This window comes from Artemia franciscana, chromosome 16 (genome assembly GCF_032884065.1).
Source record: "Artemia franciscana chromosome 16, ASM3288406v1, whole genome shotgun sequence".
NCBI lineage: Eukaryota > Metazoa > Arthropoda > Branchiopoda > Anostraca > Artemiidae > Artemia > Artemia franciscana.
The window spans coordinates 22,586,047-22,608,143 of NC_088878.1; the positions used below are offsets into that span (position 1 = coordinate 22,586,047).

The window sequence follows — 22,097 nt, forward strand, 5'->3', positions numbered from 1 at the left end:
GGTGAGCATTAATGTCGGTGTTTTTTACAAAACAGTACAATTTAAGGGATCTAATATTGTCCTGAATTTTGATATATATTAAATTTAATAGAATATAAGTAAAGGCACGCAAATTTTTGCAAGAATTCACATTGAGTGTACTTCGCTCAAATTTCACTTGCTGTGAGTCGTTAATTGTTACTAGATTGCGGGTATTTCTGCAGTCATCATTAAATGTTTTCTTTAAAGATGTTTTTGAATCAAACAGTTCGTGGTAACGAACTGTAGTAAGGAGCGATCCGGCTCAATAGTAACCAAAACTCTAAAAAATTGAATTTTGATATAAATAGCTACATCAAAAGAATCGCATTTTAATGCTGATTTTAAATATATAAGTTTCATCAAGTTTAGTCTTAGCCATCAAAAGTTACGAGCCTGAGAAAATTTGCCTTATTTAGGAAAATAGGGGGAAACATCCCCTAAAAGTCGTAGGATCTTAACGAAAATGACACCATCAGATTCAGCGTATCAGAGAACCCTACTGTAGAAGTTTCAAGCTCCTATCTACAAAAATGTGGAATTTTGCATTTTTTGCCAGAAGACAAATCACGGGTGCGTGTTTATTTGTTTGTTTTTTTTTGTTTTTTGTTTTTGTTTTTTTCCCAGGGATCATCGTATCGACCAAGTGGTCCTAGAATGTCGAAAGAGGGCTCATTCTAACGGAAATGAAAAGTTCTAGTGCCCTTTTTAAGTGACCGAAAAAATTGGAGGGCATCTAGGCCCCCTCCCACGCTCATTTTTTTCCCAAAGTCAACGGATCAAAATTTTGAGATAGCCATTTTGTTTGGCATAGTCGAAAATCTTAATAACTATGTTTTTGGGGATGACTTACTCCCCCACACTCCCTGGGGGAGGGGTTGCAAGTTACAAACTTCAACCAGTGTTTACATATAATAATGGTTATTGGGAAGTGTACAGAAGTTTTCAGGGGGATTTTTTTGGTTTTGGGGGTAGGGTTGGGGGAGGGGGCTATGTGGGAGGATCTTTCCTTGGAAAAATATGCCATGGGGGAAAAAATTCAATGAAAAGGGCGCAGGATTTTCTAGCATTACTATAAAAAAAAAAACAATGAAAAAATAAACATGAAAACGTTTTTTCAAATGAAAGTAAGGAATAGCATTGAAATTTAAAACAAACAGAGATTATTACGCATATGTAGGGTTCTAAAAATACTTTAGCATAAAGAGCGAGGTATTTAGGAGGAGATAAATACCTCGCTCTTTATGCTAAAATATTTTTAGTGATTTCAACTATTTATTCTACGGCCTATTTGATTCAGGGGTCATTCTTAAAGAATTGGAACAAAACTTACGATTTAGTGGAAAGAGCGAGGTATTAACGAGGGTACAAACCCCCTCGTACACATAATAAAAATATAAGAATATAAAAGTTTGTTACGTAAGTTAATTCTTAAGTTACGTATATTTTTTACTAATAAAAACGTTCGTTGAATATTAAAAGTTCTAGTAGCCTTTTTAAGTAACCGAAAAATTGGAGGGCAGCTAGGCCTCCTTCCCCACCCCGTATTTCTCAAAATCGTCTGATAAAAACTAAGAGAAAGCCATTTAGCCAAAAGAAAATTAATATACTAATTTCATTTCAATAATTTATGTGCGGAGAGCCAAAATCAAACATGCATTAATTCAAAAACGTTCAGAAATTAAATAAAAATAACTAGTTTTTTTAACTGAAAGTAAGGAGCGACATTAAAACTTAAAACGAACAGAAATTACTCCGTATATGAAATGGGTTGTCTCCTCCGCAGTCCCACGCTCTTTACGCTAAAGTTTTTAGTTGTTTTAAAAAGTAGAATTGTGGCAAAGAGTCAAACTTTAGCGTAAAGAGCGAGGGACTGCGGAGGAGACAACCCATTTCATATACGGAGTAATTTCTGTTCGTTTTAAGTTTTAATATCGCTCCTTACTTTCAGTTAAAAAAACTAGTTTTTTTTTATTTAATTTGAAGGAAAGAACGGTGTAAACTGAAAAGGAAAGGAAATTAGCTATCATATAAGGAGAATCAAAACCGGTCATCAACAATAAAGTTTATGCTCTTTGCACTAAAGTTTAACTTGCGCTTTAATGAGCTACGTAAAAAAGTAAAAAAAAACAGGCATTTCAAAATCATACTCCAGCGTTGCCTTAGTAAAGAAACATGTGCCTTCAATGTATATTTTTTTTCTGAACGCTCTTTATGGAAGGCGCAGTCGTGAAATTTGGGATGGAGCTTATTAGATCGGAAATTGAAAATTTTAGTTTCCTTTTTAATGAACTAAGATGAATCGAGGACAACTAGCCCCCCCCCCTCAATGGTCACTGTCCCCTTGTATCAGACCAAATATTTATGCACTACTTTGGAAATTGCGTTTGGGATCGAATCAAAATTTTCAGGAAGCGTTAGGGGGGGGTGCTCCTTAAAACCTGACGTACATAACCATCTGTATGATAAATTTTTCGAACTAGATTGATCTTAAAATTCTAAATTTATCGAGTTTACAGAGGCCCAAGAGCCTCTGCCAGCTGAATGACCCTGGGGTTGGAAATTAATCCTCTGATACTTAACTTTTAAAGAAGAATCAACCCTAAATCTCTTCTTAGCCAAAAATAACTTCTTATTAGACCTTAAAATCACCTTTTATTTGTTCAGAATCCCACGGTTTGCAGAATAAGCCTGCGAGCCATGAAATGATTTGAGAGGTTTTGATTTTTCTTGGGCATAAAGAGATAGAAAAAAATTTTAATGTTGAAAAAAAATCCACGGTTTTTCTAAAATTTAAAAGAAAAAAAAATCCCACGGTTTGCAGGAAAAGCCTGCGAGCCATGAAATGTTTTGAGAGGTTCTGATTTTTCTTGGGCATATGGAGATATAAAAAAAAATTTTTAAGTAAGACTTCCTATTAAAAAAAAATATATCTAGGCTATTAAAAGGAGTGAAGGTGATAAAAGATTCTCTAAATTTAGCCCGCTCAATTTTAATGCATGAATGATGGCCTTTTTCAAGAAAATTACAATAAGTTCAACAGATTTTGTTTCTGAAGCACTGGAAGTTAAAAGCATACTTACTTGGCATAACTTGGTACGAGACTGAGCCCATCTGACTTAAAAATGATCCAAACAGTTTGGCGGACTTCTAATTTCCACTAACACTTGTCTAGCCTCTTTGAAGCTTATTTGTTCCACTTATAGTCGGAATATACCTGCAATCACATCTAATAAATTATTAAACTCTTCATAACGCTTGAATCATCACCGCTTAGGTGAGAGTCGAATTTCCAAAAGCAAAGTTAATACTACCAAAAGTGCAAATGAAAAGTTGAATAGTAAAATGAACCAAGTCCATGAAAGTAACTTTAAAAATACATGCTGCTAAGGTTAAGTGACAAAGATTAATTCCATTTATTTTGGTTGCAATTTTGCAGAATCAGTAAAGAATGATAAAATATGATCAGCATGATGCCTTTCCACTAAAAACTGAGAGCATGGTAATCAATAAAAATCAAGCCAGTTTGGTGTTCGCTACTACATTAAATAAATAAACCACTTTAGAGCCTTTCAACAACTAGTTTAATAAGCGGGAATTAATTGTATGATTTGCAACATGACCCATGAATTCACTGACTTTTTTTTTCTTTTTTCCAGGGTTTATCGTAAACATGCATTGATAGATCAATAGGGGCTCATGAGAAAGCTAATACTAATTTAATACTAATATTAAATTTAATTTAATAAATCTAGTTTAATTAAGTAAATGCGCTGTGATAACACCACATTTGTGCCTCTGTATTATAGCAAAGAGTGACATTTCCTAAATGGTGAGGGTTGGAGAATTAGTCAGCCTTTCCGAACAAAAGAGTTATTAAGGAAATAACTGAAATAGATACAATCTCGATTGAATGTGTAGATAAACCCCGGATAACGCAGTGCCACAAGGGACTAAAACTTAATACCATAGAGAAACTTGGATTCGTGTAGACGAATAAGGACTCGTGTTGAATCTAATGTTGACTCATATGAACCTCATTGTTGTTTTTTTTTTTTCAAATTAGCCCTTAAAGTGCCAAATTTGAGAATCAGTGTAATCATATTACACTGCCAGTGTAACTTATGAAGAAGAATCGCCAAAATAGACATAAACCCATACATAGATGAAGCATTAGTGTAATTTTTAGGATTTTTTTTTTTTTAATTTAAAGTAAGAATACTAGACGGCAGTTTTATAATTATTAATAATTAGTTTACACCCCTTAATTTAACGTTTTAATTTAATTCAGGGTAAAAAACAAGAATTATAATAAGATTGTTGGTAATGCTAACATATTGTAGCTATTATTCTTATATAACTTACCAGCTGTTAGGGTGGCGCTTCGCGCCACCCCAACACCTAGTTGGCGAGGGCGCTTCGCGCCCCCCCCCCCCAAACCTCCGCGCGCGCGTAAGTCGTTACGCGTCATATTAGTTACGCGCCATTGTAGTCGTGTCCTTGTGTCCCACCTGTGAATATATATAGATTTATATTCCCTGTGTCCCGGTCGTTATTTGTGTCCTGGTGTCCCAGTCTGTAATTTCTCTTTGAGTGTCCCGGTCGTCATTTATATTCCCTGTGTCCCGGTGTCCTGGTCGTCATTTGTGTCCCGGTGTCCCGGTCTGTAATTTCATCAGGTGACTAACATGACGTCGTCATAACAAACATGACGACAACTAACTTCATGACGACATACAGCTCAATCCTAATGACGTCAGTCGACAGACAGACACACAAACAAACAACTTATTTTTATATATATAGATGTAAGGTATCTAATCATTGTAAATATTACATCTTCGAAAACTATAAACCAATTTATCGCAATGGTCGATAAATCGCTGTACAAATGTATGCGGTAAATCGATAAATGTATCGAATTTTGTAAATGCATTGTACAGCGATAAATCGCTTTACAATGAATTTTTTTTTTTTTTTATTGTTTTAAAAAATAGAGTTGTGACAGAGTCAAACTTTAGGGTAAAGAGTGAGCCGTTGCGGAGGGGACAGCCCCTTTCATATACGGAGTAGTTTCTTTTCGTTTTAAGTTTTAATGTCGCTCCTTACTTGCAGTTAAAAAAAAACTTGTTTTTATTTAATTTACCACAAAAGCGAGGAATGTTGGGCACTCCAATCCTCCGCTCCTATATCTGTTTACCTAACGAACTAGCCTTGGTGAAAAGCTTAAACAAACTTTATTTACACAACATTGAACCTTTTTTCTAACAGTCATATATGTAGGTAGGTTTCTAGATTTTGTGAAAGACGAAACCTGCGGCAATCTAGGAAAAAGAGTGTTTCTTGCTTTTATATTAAGTTCTAGATTTGCCAAAATTTGCCAACAATGTGTGGAATCGCATTAATCAAACAGTTCTAGGTAACGAACTATTAGGAAAGAGCGATTCAGCCCAATATTAAAAGCAACTCTAATAAAAGGAATTTCGATAACAATTAACACATCAAAAGCATTGACTGTTAATGCTGACAAATAAAAAAGGCAGGTTTTTTCAACTGAAAGAAAGGAGCAACATTGAAACTTAAAACGAACAGAAATTATTACGCATATGAGGGGGTTCGCACCCTCGTCAATACCTCACTCTTTACGCTGAAGTACAAACTTTTTTTCAATTCTTCAAGAATAAACCCTGAATCAAAGAGGCCGCTTCATTAGAATAAATAGCTCTTTTGAAAGTTCTAAAAAAAATTTAGCGTAAAGAGTAGGATACTGACGAGGGAGCAAAACCCCAAATATACCTAATAATTTCTGTTGCTCCTTAATTTCAGTTGAAAAAACTGTTTTTGTTTAATTTCTTATCGGTTTTATGGCACTTGGTATATACCAAGTGACATATAGCGATCGCAAATTCTGTCGGTCTGTCTGTCGGTCCCTGTTTTGCTAGTTTAGACACTTCCAGATAAGCTAGGACGATGGAATATGGCAGGCCTATCAAAGACTAGACCAGATTAAATTGGAGAGTCTTTTCCCCTATTCGACGATCTGGGGGGAGAGTGGGGGGCCGTTGATTCGGAAAAATTAGAAAAAATGAGGTATATTTAACTTTGAACAGGTGATCGGATCTTAATGAAATTTGATATTTAGAAAGATATTGCGTCTCAAAGCTCTTATTGAAATCCTGGTGGGATCCGGTGACGCTGGGGGGAGTTGGAGGGGGAACCCAAAATCTGGGGAAACGCTTAGAGTGGAGGGATCGGGATGAAACTTGGTGGGAAAAATAAGTACAAGTTCTACATACGGGATTAACATAACCGGAACGGATTTGCTCTCTTTGGGAGAGTTGGGGCGGGGGAGTGTTAATTCTGAAAAATAAGAAAAAATGAGATATTTGTAACTTACGAACAGGTGATCAGATCTTAATGAAATTTGATATTTAGAAGTATCTTGTGCTTGAGAGGACGATGGACGTTGCTTCAGAAGACGATTATGCTGAACGTCGGCTTTGTGCAATCATAAGCCCATATTGGTCGCGACATAGTTTTTAGCCCTTGGTGATGTTCTTCTATCAACATGAGCCGAAATCCTGCACAGACAGTCCCAAGCCTATTACCTCCAACTCATCATATTGTCATGCCTACAGATATTATGCTACTACGTGGACTTAATATTCTTCCAATAACCAATATATTTCCCAATAACCAATACTATATGTAAATAATGAGCAAAGTTCATAATTTGCATCCCTTCCCCAAGGACTTTGGGGGGGTTAAGTCATCCTCAAATACATAATTATTAGATTTTCCGACTATGTTGAACAAAATAGATATCTCAAAATTTTAATCAGGTGACTATGGGGGAAAACAAGCTTGGGAGGGGTGAGGGGGGTTGGGGTAGCTGCCCTCCAATATTTTTGGTCCTTTAAAAAAGGCACTGGGACTTTTTTTATCCGATCAAATGAGCCCTCTCCCGATCTTCCACGATCATTGGTTCGATACAATGACCCCTGGAAAAAAAAATACAACAAATAAGCACGCATCTGTAATTTTTCTTCTGGCAAAAAAAGGCAAAATTCCACATTTTTTTTTTTAAACAGGAGCTTGAAACCTCTGCAGCAGGGTTCTCTGGTATGCTGAATCTGATGGGGTGATTTTCATCAATACCACTTGATGTTTTGGGGGTGTTCCATTCTTTTCAAAAATTGGGCAAATATCCTCAGGCTCGTAACGTTTGATAGGTACCATTAAATTTGATGATTTTTACATATTTTGTTTTGAGTATCAAAATTGGATTCTTTTAATATATGGATTGTTATCAAGATTCTTTCTTAGAGTTTCGTGTACTATATATATATATATATATATATATATATATATATATATATATATATATATATATATATATATATATATATATATATATATATATATATATATATATATATATATATATATATATATATATATATATATATATATATATATATATATATATATATATGTATATATATATATATATATATATATATATATATATATTATATATATATATATATATATATATATACATATATATATATATATATATATATATATATATATATATACATATATATATATATATATATATATATATATATATATATATATATATATATATACATATATATATATATATATATATATATATATATATATATATATATATATATATATCTGTCGTTTTGCTCCTTACTTACAATTTTTTACCACGACCTGTTTGACGGTTTAATTACATACTGATTCAATTTATGATATTATTAAAAAAAGGTCCTTTTTCAGAACTGTACTTCTATCATGTAAAATCACCAAGGGTGATTAAGTTTTGTTTTTAATTTGTGGTAGTAGTACATTATTGGCAATTCCCTCTGTGTTGTTACACAAATATCTTATAGAATTCCAACACATTTTTCACTTTCGTGGTTTTTCATGGGTTATCGTATATTGGTGTGATTCTTTCTCTTCTTATTCTTTTTTTTATTTTGGATTTCTTCTTTTTTTCAGCTGTTATGGCTTAGAATGCTTAGATTCTTTCCTCCTAAATGCTAAGGACCACATGGTGCATACAGGCGAGACATGCGATTGTCCTTCTTTTTCTTGATAAACCCATATACCTGTTGTTATGGAGATCTTGTTATTTATGTTACAGGAAAGAAATGTGGGTAATTATTCGCTAAAATTTTCATTCTGGGCTGAGCATTATAGTAACCAAAGAACAGTACGTCGCCATTCTATATTCCCCATTCGGAAAAGGTGTATTATAGGGCAGATCTCAGGTTTGAAAATATATGCCCTTGGGATCTTTTTCAATGCTCTTTCCAAATATAAAATTATTAACGTCACATTTACATCCAGCCCACTACCCTCTCCTCCCCCCTAATGGGGTAAGATATAGCCCGAGGTTGTGCATAACAGCTTGCTGATTTTGTGTGTCGGCCTTTATTTTTTTTTTTCGCGTATTTCTTCTCGACAATTACTCCGTAATGTCAAGAAGCGTAATGTCCATAAAGCGAATTTGAAACAAAAAGGTAAAAATCAGCAAACATGTGAATATAGCTCACGGCTATCTCACCTATTAGAAAGGGGGTAAGGAATAGACACTATTGTGACGGTGAGGATTATTGTATTTTCTAACAGCAAAATGGAGAATCTAATGATATAATCCTTTTTCTTTTTCATTTCTGCCTTTCAGTGTATCTATTCCGTTCGGTAGCCGAACGGCATCTTCCAATTACAAGACTATCTGCACAGATCTATATTCGACATACGCCAACAGTGAGGGCGGATTTTTCGCCTGACATCGTCTGCGCTAAGGCTTACAACACCCTTCTGCTTGAACTGAGAAGTAGGATTGAAGGGAGTGGACGGCGACTCCAAAATATTGATTATTGGGCCTATATTTCGAAAGAACATTGTATCAAGTCAAATGTTGTATTTTTTTTCTATCTGATTTCTGTCAAGTATTTATCAATTATCAATATCAATATTTATCAATTTCGGTAATTCTGTAGTAATATTCCTACTATGAAGAAACACTATAATGGCAAATTTCTCACTTCATAATAGCTATGAGGAAAATATCTCATCATCAGGGTCCCTTTCGTTTTCATCCCATTTTTCCGACGGGCCAATTGCGGAGAAACCTAGAACTTATTAGCCTAGGACTGGGGTCACTGAGAAGGAAGCAGGTCAAGAAAACAATTGTTGCTTCATAATATGTGGAGAAATTTTAATTAACAGATTTTTAAGGAATTCCCTTTATACTTTATCCCCCCCCCCCACAAATATTCAAATACATAGCTGAAATTATATATTCCCATGGATTTTGCCATGCATCACTCTTGTTCCGGTAAATTTTTCGTTGTTCATATTATTGACCTACCAATAGAGTGAACATACCACAGAATGCCTTTTTTTATGCTCTTTACGAATATAATAATCGCTTGTATTGCAAATTCAAATTTAAGCACTTTTTGAGCTCTTGAAAATGTCTTAAATTTTTCTAGTTTTTGGGTATGAAAAAGGCTTAAAACATTGGTCTTAAACTTTAAAAGATTGGTCTCAAAATTACTGTTTCATTATAAATCCATTTTTTTTTAATGTTATATAATCCACAAGCACCGATTTTCTACGATTAAGTTGGAAAAATAAATTTTACAATAGCATACTGTTTTCCTCTTCCTTGACGCCGAATTTTCATTTAAAGAATGTGTTTTTGGTCGACTTCGACAAAACAATGTACTACGTTACCTCAGCGCCAATATTATTTAAAGTTATGTTAGTTAGGTCAAAAAGTGCTTAAATTTGAACAAGAGTAGATTTACCGCTTCCCTACCTTGTTTTCATCTCAATAGACCCAATTCTCAATAGTCCCTTCTCAATAGCCCCAAGTAAAGTGAAGTAAGAGTTACTTTATAAAATATTTCCTTCTCAATAGCCCCAATTCTAGGCTTAGACCGAGGCCTTTTGCAATTGTCACGCAAGATTATGTTTTGAAAAGTGTTTAATGGGAAGTGGAACGGTACTACTCTTTTGTTATTATAGTGTTTCCTTCTTAGAGGGACCCTTGCTACAGAATTCCTCCTATTTCTATAATTATAATATTTAGTTCACAACAGGAATCAAACCTGACGATTACCTAAATTTCACTCGTCTGATTCGACAACTTTCCAAAATGGTACAAAATCCCTAAACTGCGGTTTCATTAAAAGCAATGTCAATATCATAACTTCAATAAAAGCATCTTAAACAAGGACAAAAGACAAGAGAACTTACTAAACAACAATAGTGGAATCCTATTTAACTAACCGTCTATTTACCTTGGCAAACTTATAGAAGACAGAAGTTTGGATAAGTTACCGTGATGTAAAACAACCTGTAGCTGTACCGTTGGCAGACTCGTGTAAAAGTAACTAGTCCAGTAATCTGCCGCCATGTATTTTAAAGGTCATTCACATTTAGACTGAATAAAAAGAAAATTATTCATTAATTTTTGTCGAGAAATGTCTAAGAGAAACGAAAGAATTTCTAAAAAAAAAATGGAAAATTATAACAGAATGAGCATACAATTTGGGTAAAAACAAAAAAAAAGTGTATCAGACTTTAGAAGATTCAGACATGGAAGTCCACTTTAGCGCTTGTTAGTGTATATAGAAGTCTGCTCATATTAAATAAAAAAACAAGTTTTTTCAAATGAAAGTAAGGAGCGACATTAGAACTTTAAACGAACAGAAATTACTTCGTATATGAAAGGGGCTGCTTCCTCCTCAACGCTTCGTTCTTTACGCTAAAGTTTGTCTCTTTCTCTCAACTCTTCTTTTTAAAACAGTAAAAAGCTTTAGCGTAAAGAGCGGGGCGTTGAGGAGAAAGCAGCCCCTTTCATATACGAAGTAATTTCTGTTCATTTTAAGTTTTAATGTCGCTCCTTACTTTCATTTAAAAAAACTTGTTTTTTTATTTAATTTCTGAACGTTTTTGAATTAATGCATGTTTGATTTTGGCTCTCCGTACATAAATTATTAAAATGAAATTTGCATGTTAATTCTTTTTTTGGCTAAATGGCTTTCTCTTAGTTTTGATCAGACGATTTTGAGAAATAAGGGGTGGGGAAGGAGGCCTTGTTGCCCTCCAATTTTTCGGTTACTAAAAAAGGCAACTAGAACTTTAATTTTTGACGAACGTTTTCATCAGTAAAAAATATACATAACTTAAGAATTAACTTACGTAATAAACTTTTATATTCTTATATTTTTGATTATATATATGAGGGGGTTTGTCCCCTCGTTAATACCTCGCTCTTCAGACTAAATCTTAAGTTGTGTCCCAATTCTTTAAGAATGACCCCTGAATCAGAAAGGCCATAGAATAAATAGTTGACATTACTAAAAATACTTTAGCATAAAGAGCGAAGTATTTATCTCCTCCTAAATACCTCGTTGTTTATGCTAAAGTGTTTTTAGAACCCCTCATATGCGTAATAATCTCTGTTCGTTTTAAGTTTTAATGCTTCTCCTTACTTTCAATTGAAAAAACTTTTTCATGTTTATATTTTCATTTTTTTTTTTAATAGTAATGCAAAATCCTGCGCCCTGTTTCATTGAATTTCTCTTCCCCCATGAAATATTCCTCCAAGGAAAGATCCTCCCACATAGCCCCCTCCCCACAACCCCACACCCAAACCAAAAAATCCCCCTGGAAACGTCGGTACACTTCCCAATAACAATTACTGTATGTAAACATTGGTCAAAGTTTGTAACTTGCGGCCCCTCCCCCAGGGACTGTGGGGGGGTAAGTCATCCCCAAGGACATATTTATTATGGTTTTCGACTATGCGGAACAAAATGGCCATCTCAAAATTTTGATCCGTTGACTTTGGGAAAAAATGAGCATGGGAGGGGGCCTAGGTGCCCTCCATTTTTTTTGGTCATTTAAAAAGGGCACTAGAACTTTTCATTTCCGTTAGAATGAGCCCTCTTGCAACACTGTAGGACCACTTGGTCGATACGATGACCCCTTGGGGAAAAAAAACAAAAACAAATAAACACGCACCCGTGATTTGTTTTCTGGCAAAAAATACGAAATCCCACATTTTTGTAGATTGGACCTTGAAATTTTTTCTGTAGGGTTCTCTGATACGCTGAGTGCGATGGTGTGATTTTCGTTAAGATCCCATGACTTTTAGGGGGTGTTTCCCCCTATTTTCCAAAATAAGGCAAATTTTCTCAGGCTCGTAACTTTTGATGAAAAAGACTAAATTTGATGAAACTTATATATTTAAAATCAGCATAAAAATACCATTCTTTTGATATATCTTTTAACATCGAAATTCCGTTTTTAGAGTTTCGTTTACTATTGAGCCGGGTCGCTCCTTACTACAGTTCGTTACCACGAACTGTTTGACTATGAACCGATATATAGGCCTAACCATAGTCACACCACACACAGACCTGGCTCTTCCCCAGAAGATTTTGATATTTGAAATACTAAAATTGCACATTGTTTCCAAAGTATGTGATAATGCTCAAATTGTGCTAAAAGGCTCTTAGATACACTTTTCTCTGTATGTGTGTGTGTGGGGGGGGGCGGATTTAAGGATTTATCCAAATGCCCCTGTATTACTGATTTAATTGTAAATATTACAAATGAAATCAACAATATTTTAAAAATGCTCACATCTGCTCTGCCGCCTAAATAAGTTCCGTCTAGCCACGTAAATTTCGAAAACCGGAAAACTTCATAAATGTTGCTTTCTTTCGTGCTATAAGAAATTCAGATTTAGAAAAAAAAAAGTTTTTTTTTACTGAAAGTAAGTAACAAAATTAAAACCTAAAACGCACAGAAATTTACGTACATGAGGGGGTTGCTCCCTCTCTAATGCCTCGCTCTTCATATTAAAGTATTTTAGAACTTTTAAAAACGATTCTTGTTCTAATTAAACGGCCCTTTTAAGTTTTATAGCCTCCCTCACCCACTGAGAAAAACCTTTATTATTAGAAATAGCTGTGGCCTCATCAAATTGTATAAAATGTTCAGGATGAAAGAATGTATGTTCAGCTAGAGCCAAAACAAAAGTTTCAGGAGGCTTTCTTAATTGTAGTGTTTTTTTCTATTGAGTTGCGATGCTCAATAAATCTTTCAATAAATTGTTGGTGAGTTCTATCGATATGTAAATTTCCACAAGAACAAGGAATTTTGCACACCCACTAACTAAATCTCCCCAGGTTAAATCCTTCCTAGATTTAAGGAAACTACCTAATAGTCTCACTGATTGGAAACATGCATCAATGTTATGTTTACGCAAAATTCGTTAAAGCATCTCACCCAAAATAGGTACATAAGGCAAAGAAATGAAACTTTTCGGCATATTTAATTTTGTACACTGTAAAACTCGAATAATCCTATTGATGAGACTAATAGTTGAGGCCAAAATTTGATAAACATGGATCATTGAAGAAATCTGGGGGTTTAAGGCCATGAACTTTAGCCACCATATCTTCGAAATGTTCAGCCTAGCAGCGTGTTAATCCGGTGAGACGGAATTACTTTTGCACCAATAACTGCGTTCTGTTCCGCAGCTAAGTCGTTGATAAGTCTTATAAAACCTACATAGTTTTCAGCCATAATAGTTATCTAGTTCAATTTTATCCATTGGATGCAATTACGTTCAAAACGAGTATTTGTGTAGACAAGATATTGCTGAAAAAGTCATCCAGCAAAATTTAAAAGTGTTATACCTATGTGAAGTTTGTTGGGGGGTTACATCTTGCAGAGAAAGACTTTTGGTGTGTTCATGTCGAAAAGCAATGCAATACTGCGCTAATTCAAGCCCTGTTAAATGTGGACAACTTGCATAATGTGTTTGGAGTTGCATATCCACGATCCATCCTTACGTTCCAGCTGGATAAAACATAATCAAACAGTAGGTAAAGGGCTCCACACGATGGTCGGTATTTTTTAAACTGACAATATTTTTACCACGGTATTTTACGACTCTTTCATTTGACGGAAAACTATGGTCAGCTTTAAGAACAAAAACAGCGCATACTTCATTACATGCAGGAGGGTTGAAACGTCTATAATCCACACCATCTGGCACAGTAAACATGAGCGACACGTTTGGATGTTATTGTTCCAGTGAAGCAGCACGTTGATTTGCATCATCATCCACTTCTCGCATTTTCATATGACTTTGGCACAGATGCTTGTGCTTCATTTCTTCCAACCGATCCATTAAGTTGTGAGAGATCCATAATCTAAAAGAAGTTCAAGGTGTCCGTCAACAGCTTCATCTGGGTCTAAAAACTACATTTGGTTATATGAAGGTGGTTGACAAACACCTTAATTGGTTTGGGATGGATGCCCAATTTTGGCCCCCAAACTAATATTCTTTTTTTTTACTTGACTTTAGTGTTTTCAGTAAAGTGCTAGTTGGTTGATTTGTACTAGTTTTATTGATATATGTTAGAAAGACCGTGAAGTAAATACTTTTGTTCGTTTTAAGTTTCAGTTTCGTTCTTTACTTCCCTCAGAAAAATTTTGTCTTTTTTTCATTAATCTGTGGCCGTCTTTAATTAAAAACATGTTAATTAGAAATCTAAGTCACCCCCTCGCTTACAAATCCTGTGGACATGGTTCTCCATAAATCTTTGCATTATTTTTGGTCTCCAATTGCCTTCAAATGGCTCGAAGAACTGAAAGACTATTTAAACTACCCTTATTGTACGACTATCTGCCTTAGTTCTGCACTAGGATGATAGACTATCATCAAGGAGTGAATTAATCATTTTTTGACAACTCTGAAAAAGTTATGGCAGCTTTTCCCCTCACGGATACTATCTAGCTCTCAAGCCTTTCTCAAAAAAGGATTACAAGAGATTTGTAGGTTAAATCTTCCTGATTCATAAAGTATGGTTCCGAATTTTTTCGAACTAGCAAGAAAATATGCACTTTTCTATATTAAAAATGAACTACACACTAAGAACTAACTTCTAAGATTGATATCGCCCATCGATTTCTTTGGTATTCTAGAAGTAACTATTTTTCTAAAAAGGATTTTCAAAGTTTCCAGAACCTAAGCATAACTTCCGTATCTATCAAAAAGTTTCGTGAAATTATACCATATAACCTGACTTCGAAACAAAGTAGTTTCTGTGATTTATTTTTAATGATTAAAATAATTATTTTAATTTATTTTTAATTTCTTTATTTTTTTAATGGACTATTTCTGTTATTTATTTTCGGTATAATGGGCTACCAATACAAATTTGCCCGTTCATCGTCCTCATCATTCAATTCTAATTACTGTGTCCAAATTTACCTTCTTGGTACTACAAAATGCAAGATTTTTGTCAACAAGGTAATGGCAACCGTTTTCTATGACTGTGGAGGAGTTGTGCTTGTGGACTTTTTAAAAGGTTGAAGGGATCTCTGGATTTTCCTAAAATCACATTTTAGTGACATTGAATCACATATAGTGACATTTCAAACATTGAAGGAGGTTATGGTGAAAAATCTGTTGTAACAATGGATGTCGTAAATCTATTATATATTGAAAGATCCATTGTAATAGAAAAACAAATAAAAAAGTACAAAATTTTGTTTTTTTAATGCCCTTGTACTAAACACCAAAAAACTTTAGACATACAGGTTTGGAATAGCAACAAACGAAAAGTTAGAATGTAACCTGACAACTAAAAAATATAGGCTACACATTACAAATACTTTTATCCTATAATATAACAATAAGAAATCCATCAATTAATATACAATTTTGAGTGGTTCCAGAACCATATGCCTACATTTTTCAAACCCCTAAGTGGCAAGCGGCTGGGGTACGGATTTAGTTAGCTTCTTAGAATGTAGTTGTAAACCATGGAACTGGATGACCTCCATTCCCTTTTGAATCAAAATTATTGATAAGTTTAAAAAATAAATGCACCAAATTAAAAAAAAAAAATACTGAATTCTCAGAAAAATAATCAAACAGTTCGTGGTAACGAACTGTAGTAAGGAGCGACCCGGCTCTGTAGTAACCAAAACTCTAAAAAATAGAATTTTGATACCAATACCTACATCAAAAGAATCGCATTTTAATGCTGATTTTAAATATATAAGTTTAATCAAGTTTAGTCTTACCCATCAAAAGTTACGAGCCTGAGAAAATTTGCGTTATTTTAGAAAATAGGGGGAAACGCCCCCTAGAAGCCTTAGAATCATAACGAAAATCACACCATCAGATTCCGCGTATCAGAGAACCCTACTGTAGAAGTTTCAAGCTCCTATCTACAAAAATGTGGAATTTTGTATTTTTTGACAGAAGGCAGATCACGGATGCGTGTTTATTTGTTTTTTTGTTTTTTTTTGTTTTTTTGTTTTTTTTTCTTTTTCCCAGGGGTGATCGTATCGACCCAGTTGTCCTAGAATGTTGCAAGAGGGCTCATTCTAACGGAAATGAAAAGTTCTAGTGCCCTTTTTAAGTGACATTATTTTACCAAAGTCAACGGATCAAAATTCTGAGATAGCCATTTTATTCAGCGTAGTCGAAAAACCTTATAACTATGTCTTTGGGGACGACTTACTCCCCCACAGTCCCCATGGGAGGGGCAACAAGTTACAAACTTTGACCAATGCTTACCTATAGTAATGGTTATTGGGAAGTGTACAGGCGTTTTCAGGAGGATTTTTTTTGGTTAGGGGAGGGGTTGAGAAGAGGGGGATATGCTGGGGGAACTTTCCATCGATAATTTGTCATGGGGTAAGAAAATCTCCATGAAGGGAGCGCAGGATTTAATAGCATTATTTAAAAACACAATGAAAAAATAAATATGAAAAAGTTCTTTCAGCTGGAAGTAAGGAACAGCATTAAAACTTAAAACAAACAGAAACTATTACCCATTTGAGGGGCTCACCTCCTCCTAATACCTCGCTCTTTACGTTAAAGTATTTTTAGTAATTTCAACTATTTATTCTACGGCTTTTGTGATTCTGGGGTCATTCTTAATGAATTGGGACAAAATTTAAGCTTTAGTGTAAAGAGCGAGGATCTGACAAGGGGACGAACCCCCTCATATATGTAATAAAAATATGAGAATACAAAAGTTCTTTACGTAAGCCAATTTATAAGTTACGTAAATCTTTTACTAATAAAAATATTCGTAAAAAATTAAAAGTTCTAGTTGCCTTTTTAATTGACCAAAAAATCGGAGGGCAACTAGGGTTCCTCCCCCGCTCTTTTTTTCTCAAAATCATTCGATCAAAATTATGAGAAAGCCCTTTAGCCAGAAAAAAAAAATTCAAATTTCGTTTTAATTATTCCTCTGCGGAGAGCCAAAATCAAAACATGCATTGATTCAAAAACGTTCAGAAATTAAATAAAAAAATCAAGTTTTTTTTAACTGAAAGTAAGGAGCGACATTAAAACTTAAAACGAACAGAAATTACTTCGTATATGAAAGAGGCTGCTTCCTCATCAACGCCCCGCTCTTTACGCTAAAGTTTTTTACTGTTTTAAAAAGAAGAATTGAGAGACAGAGTCAAATTTTAGCGTAAAGAGCGGGGCGTTGATGAGGAAGCAGCCTCTTTCATATACGAAGTAATTTCTGTTCGTTTTAAGTTTTAATGTCGCTCCTTACTTTCAGTTAAAAAAACTTGTTTTTTTTTATTTAATCATATAGAAGGGGCAAAACCATGATTGAAAAAATGTCCAAGCTGGAATTGAGCGTTTGACATTCTGCTTTTAAACCTAACGCTCTACTAACTTAACCACGGCTCTGTGGATCTAATTTGAACTATTGATGTTTTTAGGACCATAATAGCGTAATTTACTAAGGGGCGTTGATGGGGAACCTCCGGTTAAGAGTTTTGGACCATAGTTATTACAATGATACCGCTTCATACTTCCAAGCTTTTCCACTTAAGAAATGGCACCAAAAGTGTTGTTTGCAGCACTATATCGTACTTACGGATGATATAATTTGTAAAAGCGCGTAGATATAAGCAATACCTTTCAAATGAGATATTAAAAATCACTCTAAAAAGATCCGATGGTCCACTATTCCCAGGTTTTCTACTTGAGACTTGGCGCCAAAAGTGTTGTTTTTAGTTTCATTTGGAAATTGCAGATGGTTGAATTTAGAAAAAGAACGTAGATATAAGTGATAGCTTCTTTATGAGCTATTCAATATGTCTACAATGTTCTGGTAGCCCACTAGCCCCACTCCTTGAGAAATGGCACAAATGTGTCATTTCATGCATGCCAATGGCACAAAAAGTGCAAGCACCTAGTGCTACAAGGTGCTTGCAGATGGTGGAATTTATATATAAAAAAAACAAAAACGCATAGACACGAGCAATTACTTTTGAATGAACCATTAAAACCTCTTTATGACGTTCTGGTAACCTGCAACCCTGGGAAAAAAAAAAAAAAAAAACAACAAAAAAACGGGAGACAGGTCAGTGCTACCCATGCAAAAAAGTGATTTAATTTTTTGTTCAAAATGGGGATTTTAATTTCCCCATAAAATGTTCTCGACCATACTGGTTCCAATCGTACTTTTTCATCTTGATCTGATTCCGGGGTTTCCCGTTTTTTTTCAAAATCACCATAAATTTCTTCTCGCAATGAACCTTTACTTTTAAGACGAACCGAAATAATAGTTACCATTCCAGAATCAGTGTCGGATGGCAATTTCTTTTCACTAGGCACATTTTTCAAAATACATTTTTAACCTTTGGTTGCTTTAGGGTGTTGTTTGCTCTTTACTAGATTGCACCTACTTCTACAACCATGATATCAAAGCCATCAAAGGGAAACCAGGAGTAATACAGGTAACAACACAATAAAACATGCTTGGAGAGTGCTTTGGTGCGAGAGGACGCAGCCTGAGAGGTTAAATTTTTCTTTCTGCACTGGTCATAGAAAATAAATTTAAATACTGAACAAACCAATGATAAACCCAAAATCACTGAAAATACAAAAACAAAAAAAGTACAGCAGTTATTTAAAGTACATAATCTGGACAATTTTTTTTTCTTTCATTGTCAGATAGATTTAAAACAACTGATTTCCATTCAGCTTTGCAACTTCATATGAATATCCATAAAAGTAGGCATTAGAAAAATAATTAGAAAAATATTTTTGACAATTAAATAGTAGATTTATTTTTATAGATATACTTATATGCTTAGATATACTTTAGTCCATTTTGTAGCAGAGGAAACGCTCTAGCGCTGCCTATAGTTAAGAGCAACAAGGCTTCAAAATATTCCTATTTTTTCCAGAGGTACTTCTTACGCCACTAGCAATCATAAAAGCTTCAGAGGCGGCTCTCTCAATTGGAAAATGAAAGTTATAGTGCCCTTTTTAAGACTGAAAGTCATCGGAGGAAACCAGCCCCCCTCCCAAGCCCTTTTTTTACAAATACATACACACAACTTTCGAGAGTCATGTTGTTCAAATTGGTCCAAGGGTCAAATAACTATGCCTCCAGAGTGGACTTAGCGTCCCACATCCCCCATGGCAAGGGTTGTAAGTTCTGCAAGTTTCCCATTGGTAATGAAAAGAAATGATCGTAGCATTTTGATTTTTATCGGATCGAAGTTTTAGATGTCAAACGCTTGTAATCCCAAAAATGTCCATGGATGACTGGTGGCACATTAAAATTCACAAATTACCAAATTTTATTTAAGCATTTCTCCCATGTTCTTATCTTTCTATAAAATATTTCTGGTCACGTCATCCGTCACGTTCTAAATTATTTCAACTCAAGACTTAATCTTAATCAGTCTTGTGTTTTCTTATCAGAGCTGACGCAATCAAATAAATTTAAGTCATAACTCTAATTCTTTACAAGTTGCACGATAAGAAGTATGTATGAATAGTTTCTTATGCTTGTGAAATTGGATATGTGACTGAAAATGATCACTATTGGATACCCAAAGGACACAAGTGAACTAAATCACTTAATTCAATTGTATGAAAAAATAATGAACGAAACATGCGTTTTAGAAACAGAGGTTGACCAAGTGAATTTTATATCCTACGCAATTATTTCAAATATAATTATAATCATCGGTTTTATTTTCAATGTTCTATCCCTAGTAATTATCTATCGATCACAAATATCAGGTGCCACCCTCACTTATTTATACACTCTGGGGTATTCTAATTTATGTGTAATGATTACAGCAACCCCTCTTATACAACACTTTTGGAGTGAGCACTGCAGAGTGTATCCAGAAGCTTTTTATGAAGCTTATCTTGAATTCACAGTCACTAACTTTTCTATAACTCTTTCAATATATGCCGTTCTGTGGCTAACAATTGAACGATACATTTCAGTTTGCCACCCAATTCTATTCCGCAAAGTTCATAAACGCAAAGTGGCATACATTTCAATTTTACTTAGTGTAATTATCGCCATTTCCACAAATTTCTTAGAAAGCTTGGCATCAACGATTGTTAGTTGTAAAGTGGGTTGTGAGTGGCAAGTTGTTGAAAACAGTGATGTCACAGAGAGCACAATGTGGCAAATATATTCGATTGTATCACAAGTTTTGGCCAGATTTTTGCCAGGAACATTTATGGTGATATTAAATACCGCCATTTTAATTAGATATTCAAAAGTGATAAGAAAAAGACAAGAGCTTAGGAGAAGTAGCTCAGTGGTTAACAGTACAACGAAGTTAACAGAGACATCTGGGCTTTCAAGTGAAGACTCAAGACTTATGGCAAGCTGCCTGATTTTAAGTATCTGGTTCTTAATCACAACCTTTCCAGCAGGGGTGTTGTCAGTCCTCAAAACTGACAGTAGCATTAATGAAACAGAAGCTTTTAAAATATTCAGGACTGTTACGAATAATATGGAACTGTTTAATTTTGCTACCAATTTATTTGCAGTATGCTTATTTAGCCAGCAGCTAAGTGATTCTTTAAGAGACATTTTTATTTCTTGCTTTTAATATAACCTTCTTTTCTTGTTATTTTATCGTTACGTTTATTGCATTAATGACAGTTCTTCGTGGCGTTGAAGCATCTGTACAAAAAATACCGTGCATTGAGCTATTATAATTCAAACGTGATTGATCCATTAGTTTGACAATTCATATCGTAAATCAGTGAGTGATTTTGATTTTGATTTAAGACGTTGAAAAATAAACGATTTCTTTTTTAGAAATTTTGCTTTACTATGGAAATCCTAACTTTATAGGTCCCTTTTAGAGTACTCTTACACCGTAATATCAGCGTTGTATGCCATAAAATTTGTCCCCAAACGAATCGATGTGTTTAGTAGTTTCATAATTTCAGGGGAGAACAAACAACTTTTTACACTTTTTTTAGTCGACAACTTCGAGAAGAAGAAAATGTAACAATTACAAAGCAAAGCAGAATATTGTGCAGCATCAGAGTTCACATTGACATATATAAGTTAAAATTGTACTAAGTAGTCATTGGGTATAGGTACTGAACCATCTAGAGGTGCTTGTTGCAATTAAGGCTGACCTTTCCTGTCCACTCTATAAAGCGCTTTGTTTTCGGTAGGTTTGACACGCATCACTAAATGAGTGGACCAACTTAAGATAACCAACTAATCTTAAACTTGGAGTATTTGACCCTCTTTGGCAGAAGAACGTCAAGATAAGAGAGGGGTTGAGGCAAAATGAATCAAGTCCAACAAGGATTTATGTGTGTCACAGCTTTTATGTGAATTATAGACAAGAAATATTTAGGCTCCGTTCCTCTGCCTGCTTCTCTGAGACAAAATACAAGCTCTACGTCCCCCTCTAAACTCCTCGTAAGTTTCCACTTTAACTTCCCAAGCATGGACAAGATATTGCACATACGCTGCTTTGACAATCTTACAACACAGGGTGTCGTTTGATTTACCCTGCTACTTAACAGTAAAATTCCAAGTCCCATAGGAGCTTACAATGCAATTTCGAATAGATCAATAGGAGACTGAGAATTTGAAACCCCCTCCATCCCCCCAAAAATGGTACCTATGCCCAACACAACACTACCTGAAAGTTTCAACTCCATTCCGAAGGCC

General features: G+C 34.7%; 1 protein-coding gene across 1 annotated transcript; it reads left to right on the forward strand.

Annotated features, from left to right (window-relative positions):
- The first annotated feature begins 19,965 nt into the window (after positions 1-19,965).
- Positions 19,966-21,009, forward strand: LOC136036788 (probable G-protein coupled receptor AH9.1). Its single transcript, XM_065719115.1, has one exon. The coding sequence runs from the start codon at positions 19,966-19,968 to the stop codon at positions 21,007-21,009; it is 1,044 nt and encodes a 347-aa protein (XP_065575187.1).
- The last annotated feature ends 1,088 nt before the right edge of the window (positions 21,010-22,097 follow it).

Excerpts from the sequence above, each read along its gene's own strand:
- LOC136036788 (XM_065719115.1), top strand. The coding sequence starts at position 19,966 with ATGATCACTATTGGATACCCAAAGGACACAAGTGAACTAAATCACTTA.